At 38.3% G+C, this 15914-nt stretch overlaps 1 protein-coding gene across 2 annotated transcripts in view; it reads left to right on the forward strand.

Moving 5' to 3' along the window:
* The first annotated feature begins 9889 nt into the window (after positions 1-9889).
* The window catches only part of LOC145978888 (uncharacterized), a 49994-nt gene continuing 43969 nt past the window's right edge, over positions 9890-15914 (forward strand). For both annotated transcript variants that reach the window (XM_083111821.1, XM_083111830.1), the window contains exon 1: positions 9890-10193. In XM_083111821.1, coding sequence (XP_082967947.1) covers positions 10065-10193 — 129 coding nt within the window. In that variant the 5' untranslated portion in view covers positions 9890-10064. The remainder of the gene's footprint in view (positions 10194-15914) is intronic.

The following is a 15914-nucleotide window of genomic DNA, read 5'->3' on the forward strand; positions in this document are numbered from 1 at the left end:
TAATTCTGACGACCTGGAATCATGAGAATGGCAAATAACATTATTACTTCACTCATTTTCGTTCATTTATTTCTCACAACCGACAACTTCTTTTCACTTTATAAAGAGGTCTACAACGCGCCTTCTCCGCTTTTTATTCAGATATTTCCCCCAACCCGTGTGCCAGTTGACAACATTTGTATCTTCTTGGAGAGCTTATGAAACGAGGAAGTTTATTCCGTAATTTCTACGCTAAGTGTGTTACCATTTTTTTGAGTAATCCTCTTCAATTTAAACGATAATTTCCAAATTTCTTCATGAGGTGTGCTCCAATGACTGTTTTTAGCTGTGGGTATGGGAATTTTGGGCATGAATTTTTTCCCTAGTAGTCACTGAATCGTCAGCTGTTAGCAACGTGTCGATTAAGTGCCAAGGGTATAGTAGTTTTTTCACAATTAGTAGTTTTTTGGTGGCAAGTCGGAATATGTCACGAAAATCTACAAACTGCAATAACTCGAAACCCATTGATTTCCGACCCCGGTGCATAGGGTCAAATTTGTTGCAAATGTGCTCTAGTATTACCCCTTTCCAGGAATAGGTCGAATTACCAATCACCCTGTATATTTGCCCTTACTTCCCTCTCTGGTAATTTAGAATGCATTACAGAAAATACTCATATTGGGATTGAAGCGAGCAGGAAAATCTTTAGATCCAAATATTTGTAAACTGAAAAAAAATATTGATTTAATAGGGAGCAAATTATTTCACGGGGTGCACTATGGACTATGAGAATAGCAGATATTTCGTTTGCGAGTAAGGCGAACAAGAAAATTTTACGAAATGTACTTTTATTTCTATACAATTTGAAATCGAGGGGGAAATTGCCCCTCTGTGCTCTTAGTTGTCTGGAAGAAAAATGCAAAAAACACTTGTAAACTAATTCCATCTTGAGTAGTATCCATTTGTCCTGCCATTCTTAGATTATGCTAGTCATGTTTCTTTACTACAATGTTTGCCCCCTTAGATTGGACTCTAAGTAACAGAAATCAAATATCCACTGCCTCTCTCTATCACATGAATCGTTATTACCAAAAGGCAGACTTGGGGGGGGGAAAAAATGCAGTTCAAACTTCATAGCAACACATCCAAATATATTAGGCACCTTTAATACAAGACTACTCAAAATGTCACAACTGTTCTAGATACTGGAAATTACGAAATCATTTCCCGAAGTCTAAATCTGGAACGGATGTGAACAACCTGTAACGAAATGTCCTACAACGGACTTGACAACAACTGGGGGGACCGGTGGAGGGAATTGGAAATTGTTCTGAAGAAGACAAAACTTTCTCATTGATTTTATCACCAAATGTCAGGGACGTAGCTAGGTTGATCAGTTCGGGGGGGGGGGGGGGGCAAATCTAAAATTTGTTCCTATGTAAATATTACCAGACAGTAAAGTTAAACAACTCTGTGTGATACACACACACACACACACACATAAATATATATATATATATAAATATATATATATATATATATATATATAATGTTTTATATGTACATTATATTACATTATAATATTGCTACATATATAGTGCATTGGTATATAAAACTACTACGAAGTGTATATAATATATATGTGAATACTGGAGGTCAAATAAACAGAGTTCAAGAATTTTCAGGAAGCAAATCAATTTGTGAAAGTACTACTATTAAACTATTACTTTACAGTTTTCTTAATGTATTTTACTTTCTGCCTGTCTCAATGACAACTTCTTCTTTTTTATCGAAACTACTGTGGAAGTGCTAAGCTGATTTCTTGACATCTGATAAATTATTCTGTGCAGGATTTTTCCTATTTAGCTATTCTGGAGAATCCTCCTGTGGATTGCATTATTGTCTGTCAAGATATTTGATATTAAGTTTCCGGAAAGACAAAACTACTACATTTATTTTCAACACAGCTACAAATGCAACCATCATGAGGATTCTTCCAAACCTACAGGTGAAAGGGCCTCGCCGATGGTGTAGTGGTAAGGTCGTCGCCTTGTAATCAATGGGTCCCGGGTTCAATATCCGGTGGAGATAATGGCACAGTGGTTCGGATCCCACTTTAAACTGTAGGTCCAGTCCTGATTAGCCTTTCTGTGCATAAAGAGAAGACAACAAAACCAACCTACAGATGAAATCTTACACATATTCATTTTTCAGAATTTACGAAATCTGCTTAGCACTTTCAGAGGACAGATGTTTTTGAAAATTCCTCTCTGCAAAAAAAAACACACTTCTGGCTCCAGCAATAATAACACGAAGAAAAGATACAGCTAGGCGCAGAGAAGCTACTTTTGCGGTTTTCAGTGAATTCACACAAACACAAAGCTGCGCTGAATAGCATACTGTTTTTACTATAAAATCACTGAAAAAACTGTTATACCTGTTCTTTAATTGCAATACAATTCCACAACGAAATATTTTCATAATTACCATTATTAATTACAACTGAGAATAATTTCTATGTATCAATAAGCACAACACATTTTCAGATTTTAAGTATTTAGTATTTTCAGAGCACTCCCGCATATAGTTTTAGTCATTATTTGGTGTCCTAGAACTCAATCGTTAGGGCGTCTGACTACCATGAGAAAGACCCGGGTTCGATCCCCGGCGGAGGTGAACCGGGATTTTTTCCCATCTGTTCAAGCGGCACGGGCGCCCACCCAGCGTCGTATAAAGTGGGTACATGGAGGGAACTCTGGCGGATAAAGGCGGCCACCTTCGGCCGTGATCAAGAAAGTATGGAGCCCATACTCCACACTCTCTATACGCCTACATGGCGTGGTGAAAAGCACAGGGGAGCACTTTACTTTTTACATTATTTGGTATCCAGTATGACATCATTAACAAAACATATTACATACACGCACACACACATACACTGTTTTTTGGGATAACAATTATAATTTGTTACTTATTAGAAACGCTTATATTGAGAGCGAAGCAAACTAGAAAAATATTACTAATTTCATATCTTTCATTCTTTCAAGCAAGTAATAACAATTTTACTTTCACGAGTCATCATGTAAGTAAACTGCTACATTTTCTTCGTCCTCTTGCATCTGCTCCGCCTCCCTCCCACAAAGCCCTCCTGCCTCCTCACTCAAGTTATTCCTTGCTCGAGGGCACCGAGGTCATTGGACCGTTCTGGTACTTGGCACCCTGGATAGAAGCAAAAACTAGCAGAATGAACAAAATGAATCGGAAACAAAGATTTACTGGGGAAGGGAAAATTTAACCATATTTGCGTGTTGCCTTTCAGAAACTGTGCTCTCAAACAGCAGGGGTACAATCCAGGGATAAGTCTTCTCTACCATTTGATTGTCATTTCCTTCCCTTTATCTTCTCCATCTTTCCCTTGTTCCCTTAAAGCAAGAAAGACCGCTCCTTGCAATTTGTCAGGTTCGACAGGTGACGACTGTCCTTTCGCAGGAATATTTTATGACAGGCAGTTCAGAGAGTATTTGGGACGCAGTGCCGCTTTTGGTTGTCCGCAACCTTCGCGCCAACATTTGTTGAACAAGCTTGTTGTATTGTCTCCATTCAAGCTTTGTGCTGGTCTTAGGACCGCCTTGTGCCTTGTCAAGACGTTGCTTTCCTGAAGATAGAAGATCGCGTTTTATTCGTATTTCTGGGCCTCCTCGATGGCGCAGTGGTAGCGTCGTTGCCTTGTAATTAAGGGGTCCCAGGTTCGATACCCGGTGGAGGCACATAGTGGTTCGGACCCCACTTTAAACTGTAGGTCCAATCCCCATTAGCCTTACTGTGCATAAAGTGGACTTAAAACAATAACTCAATCAATCAATCGTATTTCTGGCTGCGAATTTAGGCAGGGACGTAATGATAACAATAATAGGACGTTACAAAATCATATTAATAATAGTAACGATGATGACGCCTTTAACATTGAAATTAATTTCAAATTTAAATTCTAGCAGTATTCCAGCGCAAGCAGCACTTTACATTACGCGAGTGATTTGTAACTCTCCTCCAGACACAAACGTACGCAGGATTTTCTTTCGGAGGGGAGGGGGAGAGAGACAATATAAAATATTTGGTAATTACCACTTTTGGGATTCCTTTTTAAAGTTGTTCAAAGAGAGAAATGGTATCTAGGGTCATTTTAGGGGGTGTGAGGGTTGCACTTACCAATTTGTTTTTTTCCCCGAGTTCTTTACAGATTTCATTTCAAAATTTTGTTTTTCTCAAAGTTTCTGGAGAGTTGTAGCCTCATCAGCTCCCCCATGTGTACACCAATGCCTCGAGATGTAATAGGAAAAATAGGACGCGTGCCACTTTTCTTTCGCAAATTGTGCACCTCTAAACTTGCACCCTGCATTATCGTAAAACGACGTTGGTGGTTTGTACAAGTGTCATGAAGACACTGACTTAGGTATTTTCACACTTTGTTTATTTCTGTCTCAGTTCGTGTTATCAGTAGGGAGCGCGTTTATAATAGCCACAAACCATGCTAAATAGACAGGTAAATTGGCGCCAAAAATGACAACTTCAAAAAGCCCAAAAGTAGGTAGTGAATATCAACTTGTTATTACCTTTCTTTTCAGTTCATTTGTGAGTTTTCCTTCATTAATTGTCATTTACTTTTATTCTATGTATATTTTATTTTTCAAATTTTGTACCGCTTTTTTGTTACTTTTAGTTAATCGCAATGTTGACGATTATGAATGGCAATTAATGAAGGAAAACTCGCAAACGGCCATGACAATTATATGTAATATGCAGAATATTATTAGCGACTCAAATATTCTGGTTTATCTTGTTGTTTTTTAACATTCTCAAGAATAAATTCACATTTTTGCCTTATATTGCATATTTCTTATAACGACACGTTCACCATGGCGGGCCTCCCAGGTGTGGTTTACCACGTTCCCTTATAACCAAAGAGTGCCAGGATCAAGTCCCGATGGAGGCACATTACACAATGGGTCGGAGTCCAATTGACATTATAAATCCAGTTCCAATTAATATATTTGAGCATAAAATGGACTTTAAACTATTTTTGATTACGATGACAAGTTATTGTAACAATGAAAGAAAATAATATCTCCTTCAGGATTCAAACCTAGGACTCAGTTTTACAGAAATTGTAATCTCTAGACCAGTGGTTCCCAAAGTGTGCGCCGCAGCGCCCTGGTAGGCTTACGGGGCCGCCGCGTGATGTTCCAATATTTTCAATGAAATTCAGTCATCGATATGATTGTTTCAAATACATGTTCTTATTTTGTACTTGTTACATAAAAAATGTTTCTGAATTTTAAATATGTTTATTTTTTAACTTAAGGCAAGCAACGTAAGCACACTAACAGAGCGTTACAAGTGTTAGATAGGGCCTCCCCGGTGGCGTAGTGTTAGAGTTCGCCACCTTGTAATTAAGGGGTCCCGGGTTCGTTACCCGGTTGAGTCACATAGTGGTTCGGATCCCACTTTAAACTGTAGGTCCAGTCCCAATTAGCCTTACTATGCATGGACTTAAAACATCAATTCAGTCAATCAAAGCAAGTACTAGATAGGCCTACATTCATGACGTAGGCGCTGTGGAAAAATCTTGAAACACGAAGGGCGCCGTGAAACGAAAATGTTTGGGAACCCCTGCTCTAGACAGTGGAGATTAGCTTTGTTCCTTCGTTCGTCAGTGCTGTATATATTTTTTAAAACAATGCAAATATAGGTAAAAATTATTTCTCCGTTCTGCGAGGTATCGGTAGACCGTTAACATCTGCTAGCAATGCCAACAATGCATTAGTGTACATGTTATTATCTCGGCTTCCACTCTCTCCGACATTCATTCTAAACCATGGCATTACTTATTTAATTTATTCCAGTGTTCGTGGCGGAGTGGTAAGCGTAAAGGGCTACGAAATCAGAGATCCCATGTTCAAACCTCCACCAGCCATTGGTGACTCATTCTGTTTGTCTATGCTCCCATCACTTTTCCATCCATCCATCATTCATCAATCCAGATCGACTTGTCGTAAAAATTAACCTACGAGGTAGGAAAAAAGGTAAAATAGCCAAAATGGAAACCTATTGAATTTTAGCCGCCTCAGTGGCTGAGCACATTAGCTCCCGAATTACGATTTTGTCCCCAAATGTTCTATGTCTTCTTCATGCACAAATAGGAGGCCAATCGGGACTGGACGTACAGTTTAAAGTTTGATCCGAACCACTATGTGCGTCCACTAGATATCGAACCAAGGATATATATGGAATTATATGGTGACGACATTACCACTACGCGATGTCCTCCCCTGGACAGGCAGGCGTGTCTTTTGTTACTGTCCATTCATTAATTTCTTGTATCACCGTTGCATATCTTTGACGAAAATCAAAGTACATCCAGTGTTCGAATTAAAATGGGGGGGGGGGAGTTTTTAATTTAACTCCTGACCATGTAAAGAATTTACCCTCATAAGTATATTCTAGATCATATTTTGCCATTGCTCAGAATTTGACGCAATCATTTCTTTCAATTTCAAGTAAATGTTACATTAATATCAACATATATATTGTCAGTTTCTGAACTAAATTTTACATTAAAATTAATACTGTTGTAGGTTTGCAAATTACAATATATATTTAATGAGAAAATATTTCCTGATTAATTTGCCTTCCTCTAAGAAAAATAATTCTGATATTAAATAAGTCCACTGAGACGAGATCAGTGATTACTGAAACCTTGTACACTAATTGGAAAATTTGTGTTATTTACTTTGAACCCAAGAAATTTATATAAATCAGTCCGTATGTTTTAGATACGGGATTCTTGAAACCCCTCCCCTAGAGAAATTTCTGCCCGACGCAGTTGGCTTTCTATCAGGTACAATTCTCAAAATTAGAATAGGGAAGCTGTGAAATTTTTCCCTCAGCATTTTTTCAATTTGAACACTGGATACAGACATACACATATTTCATTTTTTAAATTTAATCTACGAACACACACACACCCACACACACACACACACACACACACACACACACACACACACACACATATATATATATATAATTGTTTTACAAAACTAATTGGTACTCACTTTGTAATTCGCCCACAGTTCCATGCATTTTAGATGGTATGACGTTCCTTTGTGTTCCTTGATTTTTTCACATGCTTTCTTCCAGTTGCGCACCCCTATTTTCCTGAAATTTGGTTCTGCATATCCTGAATCTGTGCCAAATTTACTGCATGGAAAACAAAAGCACGCGTCAAGTTCCACACTATATTCTAGCCACGGCGCAGATGCAAACCAGTGTTTTTGAAATGACCGCTTTCGCTTTCCGAACGTAGTATTTGGATAGTTTTGCAAAAGTGGTTGCCTAGGATTATCTATCCCAAGATCAGTAATTGTTTTCACATTAGTACATTCACCTGTTTTGTCAAACTTTCGAACGTCAGAACTTGGACCAACACCCTCTTCATTGCCGTCATCTTCCACATGTTTTGAGATAGTTTTAAAATATCAGGTTTTGATATATTTATCCATTCAAGATGGAAATGCACAACAACGCTAGAACTCTTCCCACACACGAACAAATACACAGTGACCGTAGGAACCCGATAGCAGACCTTCCTCGCAAGCAAGAACACAAAGCTAATCTGTGGCTCTGAAGCTGAAGCATAGAGCAATTTTAAATCTCAGAACAATGCCAGTACTGGAGAACTCTCTCCATAGCCTATGTCGCTCGACCACCTACTGTTGACCGCTCGGCCACGGCGGAGTCTTTGATTCCATCTGTATTGGAAGGGTAATTTGCAACAAAAGGGTCGGATCTCTGGTTTCCAGAAACTTAGGGCAAGGGTAATAACTAGGGAAAGGAACTTTAGGTAAATAAATGTTTTTTCTGCGATAAGATAGAGACCCTCATTTTTGCCAAAATTCTTATCATAGCCTTATATGTCAACACAGCAAATTTTATTTTACATAAAAACACATATTTTCCAGTTTTCCGTATGTAAATACATATTTTGCGAATTTTCATTTTAAATACATAAAATCGCTCGTTGACTTCATCTACCTCGAAATCCTCCAAGGAAAAATGTTTATTCTCCGCACCTCTTTCATATCGAGAGTGCTAGGTTTGTTTTGTCTTTGAAAACGCTCGCTGGCAGACTTCTGGCACCTCGCCTACGATCCTATCCGGAGAAAATAGCTGTAAGTAGCTGGGGCTGGCTACACGTAACGATAGCAAGGCTTTTTAATGAAGCAATGCAGCTATTGTGGCCAGAAGACATAAAATTTGACAATGTTCTTCTCTTGACAGATGTTGCAGCTTACATGCAGTGGTCTTGCCGTTAGCTACCCCAAAATGGTGCACGTTACATGTGTGGCGCATGCGTTGCATAGAATATGTGAAAAGATAAGAGCTCTTTATCCCAATGTCGATAAACTGGTTTCAAATGGGAAGAAAGTTTTTATCAAGTCGCCTAGAAGAATAGACATTTTTAAACAAAAATGTCCTGAGGTTCCCCTTCCCCCTACACCTGTAGTTACGCGATGCAGATGTTATGCCCAGAACTTTGAAAAAATTTGTATCTGTTGTAAATGATCTCGACAAAGAAGAATTCTGCAAGAACTGTTGATGGAGCCCTCCTTAAAAGTCGAATTGGCATACATCTCAACAAACCTGTCCATTCTCTCTAATTCCATATGAAAGCTTGAATCGTCCGCGAACACTTTGGCAGCTTCCATTGGTGAAGTCCGTATAGTAGAAACGAAACTGAAAGAACTCACTGGATCTAAATGTCTAAATGTACAGAATTTTTGGGGAAAAACCAAGGTTTTCAAACATTGTGCCAAATTGCATGTGTTTTGGAAGGAGGTGAAGTAGAGGAAGAGGAAGCTTTGGAAAACTTCAGCGTTAGTGACATTTCGTGCTTCAAATATGCAAGAATTGTTTCTTGTGACGTGGAGCCATCTTTCTCACAATATAAGATGCTTTTTAGAGATAATCGTCACAGATTTACAATGGAGAATTTGGAAAGAACTATGGTGATCCACTGCAACTCTTCCAAAAAATAGCTCGCTAAGAGGTAATCATTTAGAAACTAATTTCAGGTGTTTAAAATGCATGTTATAGTTTGTTTTTGTTACCAAATGTTTTTATTTTTGTCACATATTTTCCTGTTTTTATAACATATTTTCAACATTTATGACACATAAAAAATAAATATTTCTGAGTTTTTTAGCACATAAAGTTCCGTTCCCTAGTAATAACCTCTAAGCAGGCAGATTTTATGACCTTGGTTATAATCTGGTAAGCAAGGAAAGGGTGGAATTTTGCTGTCCTACATTTGCTTCCGAAGATTTTCTTCGGAACAGTGTTTCCAACTCTGCTACAAATTTACCAGAAAAGAATATGTAGTATTAATTTAGGATAATTTTTAATCGATCAAAATTTTGTTTGCGGGGGCCAGAGTTACAACTGCCGGGGCCAAAGCCCCCCCAGGCCCCCCCTAACGACGTCCCTGCCAAATGTTTAACATTAATATAATCGAGTAGAACCTAATTATCATAAAATATATGAGATTTTTATATGTTTTAAGCGCTGGTTGATATAGGACTAATTGTGGTATCTGTGGGTCTTCCTCTCCGCACAACAGCTACCTTATGTTCTGACGTTTGATAAGGAATGCGTAGGAGGTTAAGTTAGGCCTGTTAGGTTAGGTTCCATTAGCGTAAATACAATGGAAAATTATTATTTGGGCTAAGAGGACTAATTCTAGCTAGCCTAACCTGACAACGTAGGCATCTAGTCTAAAATTAAAAATTATTCTCCCGTGACGTCAGAACACAAGATTGCTCAAGTGTTGTGCAATAAGCGAGACCCCCTGCAACCATGGCGTAGTAGTATGTCTATTTACATGGTGACGTTCAACAGCATTTCATCAAATGTGAATGTTTTAGATGTGTATAAAATTGCTGTTACAGGAATAACAATGTAAACTTTTAAAGTAGATATATCAAGTTTGTTATATACATTTTCACATATTCTAATTCAACATTTGCAAGATGACATCAAAATACAGCAATTCTTGTCGCCTTTGTTTATCAACAGAAGGATTTAGGGTTTTCTTGTATGGTGACGAAAATGATGGAAAGAATTTCGAACGTAAAATCAGGACATGCCTTTCAATTCAGGTAAGTAGACCCTTAATATATTTATTTGTACTTGTTTCCTTTTATTTCAAATTATCTTCTCTGTTCCCTGAAACCGGTAGAGGCACACTTTAAACTGTAGGTTCAGTCCCGAGTAGCCTTACTGTGCATAAAGTGGACTTCAAAAACACAGTGCTTAACAGCTGTTGTGGCAACGGTTGCGAATGTTTATTGATTCAACACCTGATCATGTAATATCTGGTCTCAAGCACAAATCCCGGTAAAAATGTCATAGCCGGGAAATGGATTTCAAATTTACAGGAGAAAGTACTTAAGGAATTGAGTTTCTGTGTAATTTCGGAAGGTCGTAGAAGTGTTTTCTCGCATTTTTCAATGTATTTGCCCGCTAAATCATGTATTTTTCTATAATAATGTCCGTCCGATGCACGAAAGCTGTTGCTTGCCGTTCCATCCATGTACTTGAACTGAATGTTGCGAGCATCTGATGACGTAATCCGCGGTAAGTGTTTCCAAACACACAGTTTTTTCACTAGGAGCGATTTTACAATACCGGGAATTTCTCCATTTCGTTTGAAATTTGGCATACTCACTAAATTAGGGCTCCTAATCACGAATCTGAAGTTAAAATTTGGCGCTCACATGTCAAACTTGCAAAATAAGAGGGTCAGTCATCGCAACCGACAATGCACAATTGCTCATTATTTATTGCAAGATTTTCCGTTTCGAATACTTCGAATACGTAAAGAACGAAATATATATATTCCTGATATTACTACACCCATAACATTTTTTAACTGTTTCCTAACCTAACCTAACCACGCGCCAATGGTTCGTGGGGCTAGCGCCAATGGTCCGTGGGGCTAGCCATAATTCAGGAATTTCTATAAGTGAGCGCCAAATTTTAAGTGCAGATTCGTGATTAGGAGACCCAAATTAGTAAGTATCCGAAATTTCAAACAAATTGGAGAAATTCCCTGTATTGATAAATTATACCTTTCACGATATTGCCCAACCTAGAGCAACCTAACCTAACCTTACGGTAACACTTTACTATACCGGAGACGGATTTCTTCAAATTTACAGGAGACAGTACTTACGCAAATCATTTTCTGTAGCGTTGTTGATGTTCGGGAATGTAGTTTTGATCCATTTTAATGCGAATGCATGTGGTTTTCTTCGAAAATCTATTTCCGACGTGCTATTGCTGCTGCTGCCATTTGCTTTCTGCATGAGAGCACAATACGCTCTCGTATTGTCCGTATATGCTAAATTAAACGAAAGGAGTGCTAATGGAACCTAACCTAACAGGCCTAACCTAACCTAGTAGGCATACCTCGTCCCCATGATGGTTCGTGGGGCTATCGTGAATTTTTGGGCTAACGTCTATGGTTTTTGGGTCTGCCCGTGGAAGGTTTGTGGGAAATAAAGAACAACAGTAAGTACTCGTTATTGTAAGAAACATACATTGTTTTCGTTAGAAATTCATTATTTCACCTAAAGAAATGTTCCACAATGCAGACTAGTTCGTTAGCAATGTAAAAAATTGTGAAATAAATCATTAATAGGTGTCTCTGGTATAGTAAAGTAGTACCAACCTTACCATGATGGTGTGTGGGGCTATCGTGAATGGTTTATGGGGCTATTCGTGGATGGTTTATGGGGCTATTCGTGGATGGTTATACGATCCAGAATGGTTTTTGGGTCTATTCGTGGATGGTCATACTATCCCGAATGGTTTTTGGGGCTATGCGTGAATGGTTTTTGGATGAAGGTTGAAACACTGCTTTGCCATTTGAAACACAATGCTAGTCAAGATTTGCCCGCCATTTTGCATGTTCAGTGAGCGGGAGAAAAACAAACAATAATTACTCGATATGGCGACAGTAGATACTAATTTCGTTAAAAAAAAAGCTAAATCCCTTGTTAAACAATCTTTCGCAATGCAGAATAGGTAAGTACGAATGTCAACAATTACAGAATAAACAAGTTACAGACATTTCCCGGCTTTGATAGTTTTACCCAAATCCCTTTTGAGCCTCATGTAAAAATCCGTAAAAACTTGTGTCCGAGTTGACCAGAAACAAGAACGGCTCCTTGTGCAAGCTACATTTCAAATAATCATTTCTGTGGTAATTAATACTTGCTGAAGCTACATTTTAAGTTCGTGCAAAAGGCCTAAAAGTTTAGAATTTAGGTGATAAATTGTTTTTTTTACCGTTTTACAAACAGACACACTGTGGTATTTTAAATTATAAAAGCCATCTTTCTTAATAATTCGTTATACTCCATGAGGCCTTAAAAAGATCACTTCGCGGGCTTGCAGCAGACGACAATATGGGGGTGTGTATGCGAGAACCAATCAGGTCCGCGAATGAACGAGCCCGGTTGCCACAGCTAGCTCGCTGCACCCTTTTGGAAGGGTGTGTGACCTCTGCCTCTTGCTACATCGGCCTGTTTGTTCGGCTGAGGAGAAGACAGCACGAGAGTATCGGCAATAGTGTGCGAGCGATGTCTGCTGTTAGCCTGCGAAACGCTCTTTCTAAGGCCTGCAGTATAATGTGAGTGATTTTATACATTCTATTTTGATAAGAGTACTTCATTTTGCAGCTCTTCGCCCATTTCACAATTTTTTTATGAAATGATCCAGAACTTACCATGAGGAGGTGGCTGCAATTCGAGTTCCACCCACACCGTGCCCAACCATCCAACCAAGTAGGGTGTGTTAAATTACATTTAGTCAAGGACGTTGTCGTAAATTCAGATTTTTGATCAAATTTTGGCATTTTGGATCTTGAGAGAAAAGTTGCTCTAATGTAGCTATCTCTGTTTTCTTGTCAGCTCACTTTTCCTTCAGACTCTGTGACAAGTTTGACGCATCTTTCAACAGCTTGGGTATGGCATGGTAAATTTAAAAAATCAAATTCAGGCAGAGTTTTATCTTGCAGAACTGAGGAAATGGTCTCTGTTGTCAAATATTCCATCATTGGAGGGGGCAACAGCTTACATTTTGTCCAATCTATTAGCTCATGTAGTCTGTGACATCCAAATTTATTGAGGGAGTCGTAAAAGTTCTAACAGACTTCCCCTTCGGATTTTGAGTTCTTGCCTTTGGTTAACAACATGTTCTCTGGGTGACAGAAGAATGCATTTTTCTGAATCACAGGATCGATGATTCTTTTAATGTCATCTGGCAAATGTCTCGTTGCTTGAACAACCTTACAGATATGTTTAGGACATATTTCACTGACTGATATCTCTTAATGTCGAACCAGACATGAGCATATGTCTTCACTAACAATCATCTTGAGTTCGTTTGTAGGACTTGTTCGGGAAAAGAACAACCAACCATAAGACCCAGTTTGCACATGTCAGCCGTCGGGAGTGACTGAGAAGTCCAGGATCTCTTACAGCCAGATCTGGAGCACATTGTCCTGTTTGGATTGCTCTGACAATATCCAGAAGGTACTGTTGGTCCTTACTAAGATCAGTTTTATTTACATTGATTTCATCTAATTCAATTGCTTCAAAATTTATAACAGGTAATTTCTCACAATCAGGCAGTTTTTTTGACCGATTTTCCCAGAGAATGACGCGGGTCCCATCATCTCTCCGTCCAAGTATTCAAATAAATGTCTGAATGGTAGCTCGTTGAAGTGAAGTAAGCAAATGAACCACTTCAATAGATGCTGAATTTTAACCTCTATGTTGTGGATTACACCATTTTTCCACCCTGTGTTTGTTGCTGTGCCATCACAACCAATCGCTTCCAGTTCATTAATGTCAATATCATTATCTTCCAGGCACTTGACGATGCATTTGGCTATTTTACTATCGGTTCCACTCGCTGGTGTGACATGACCGACATATTGCCCACCAGCCTCACAAATCACGCTAATGTGCTCCTCTTTCCTTACTCTGGGTATATTTTAGCTCCTATTTTTTTTGTTAAAGATAGTATTATCTTTTCTACCATCAAAGTATATTCTCTTTGTTACTATGGAGTGAGGCATATCTTGTCCTATAGCCTGTCGTGTCTTCTGTTTTTCTCTTCTTATCTTGCTTTTATCGATCACTAGCAACGTAATCTTTTTCAGAAATCATTCCAAGATCATGCAAAACACTGGAAGCGACAGCAGCTGTAGTTCTATCAGAAACATCAAAACTATCACTAACTAAAGCAGTAGACTAATTTCAACCTCATTTTAGATGTAGAAAAACTGAAGACAAATCAATCTTGCTTCTTCTTTCGTGCTAAGATTTTCGAGTTGTTTCCATGTCACAAGTGTCATTGTCAACTGCAACAGTTTCTCGCAATAATTGTAGTTGTCTTCTCTCCTTTCTTTTCATAAGTTTCTATGTTTCTTGTTTATCTAGACCGTCAATGCGGGCAATCCTGGTTGTTCCCTGATTGTATATAAACTTTCTCTCAATGGATGAGATCTTTTTGTCTTTTTCACAATTACATTCTACAACTATAGGGCAGTCACAAGCACTTGCCTTTTTCCCACATACACAAGAATATGTGATAGCACACTTTCACGCTGCAATATCAAATAGCTTTGATTTCGCTTCAGCCACGAGTTCCTCTATTTTTTTCTTAAACTCTCTTTTTCCTGGTCTCTGTTGCACGATTTTCTTAAATTATAATATGCATCATGGTAGGCTTTTATCATTTGCACAACCCGAGTATGAGTCACCACTGGAATGGAGACTTTACAATATATTATCTCTATTTGAGTAGCAACACTATCGGCTATTTTTGAAAATGCTACTTTTTTCTTTGAATCCGATGAGATTGAAATTTTATAGCTTTCTTCAAAGCAACTTAGTAGCACGTCCTCATATGTCGGTAGGTTTGTTCCGCTTAGTTCTTTAGTCTGTCTTGTCATCAACACCTTTTTCTGAGTCGCCATCTCACATTCTTCACAAGAAAAACACTGAAATGTAGGAAAAATGTGTCACTGCACTGTTGCTTGATTTGTTACTACACTGTAAAACTATTTATAGAAATAGCGATGCAACGAGATGTTCTCACGTGTCACGCTGAGTAGCAACTGACAGATGACAGACAGGAGTGCACTGGCACTGCTCCCTCCCCACTAGCAATTAAGCAAGCTTAATTGTGATTTTGGATTGCAAACAACACACAATGGTTATCTCATTTATTACATTTAGTAAAATACTGCGTATGTTTGTAAAGTGGTAAAACCCCGATTTTTCATGAAAGTTCGAAAATTTTAGTCCTAATGCGTGAACTCAAAATGAAGCGTCTGTTTTTTAAAAATATTTTTTCTATTATCACACATCAAAAATGAAGTACTTGGATGCTATTAAAAGCCAAAAAAACGTTACCTGTATATTTTGAGCGTAAAGGTAAACTTTAGTGGTTTTTTTAATTTTTTTCCTAACTTTAGGCCCTTTGGGCGAACTGAATATTTTTCCATTGATTAGCATACAAATACGCAACTTTTGAGCACTATTAGAATTCGATACTCGAAAAATCAATTTTTTCGACCCACCTTAATCGTATATTGCATGAAAGGTGAATGAGCTGTAATTGTAATCTATCAAATTATTACACTAAGTAGTGATGGGTCATCTGTGACACTACACAAGTGAAAAGTTAATATGCGTTGCTCCTGATATCAGGTTAAGAGTTACTATGGATGTTTATGCAGTTCGTTCAATTTGAAACAGGACTGTACATTGACAAGTACATAGTTGGGCCCATATTTATTTTTT

Source organism: Lepisma saccharinum, chromosome 1, assembly GCF_977018435.1.
Source record: "Lepisma saccharinum chromosome 1, izLepSacc3.1, whole genome shotgun sequence".
Classification (NCBI taxonomy): domain Eukaryota; kingdom Metazoa; phylum Arthropoda; class Insecta; order Zygentoma; family Lepismatidae; genus Lepisma; species Lepisma saccharinum.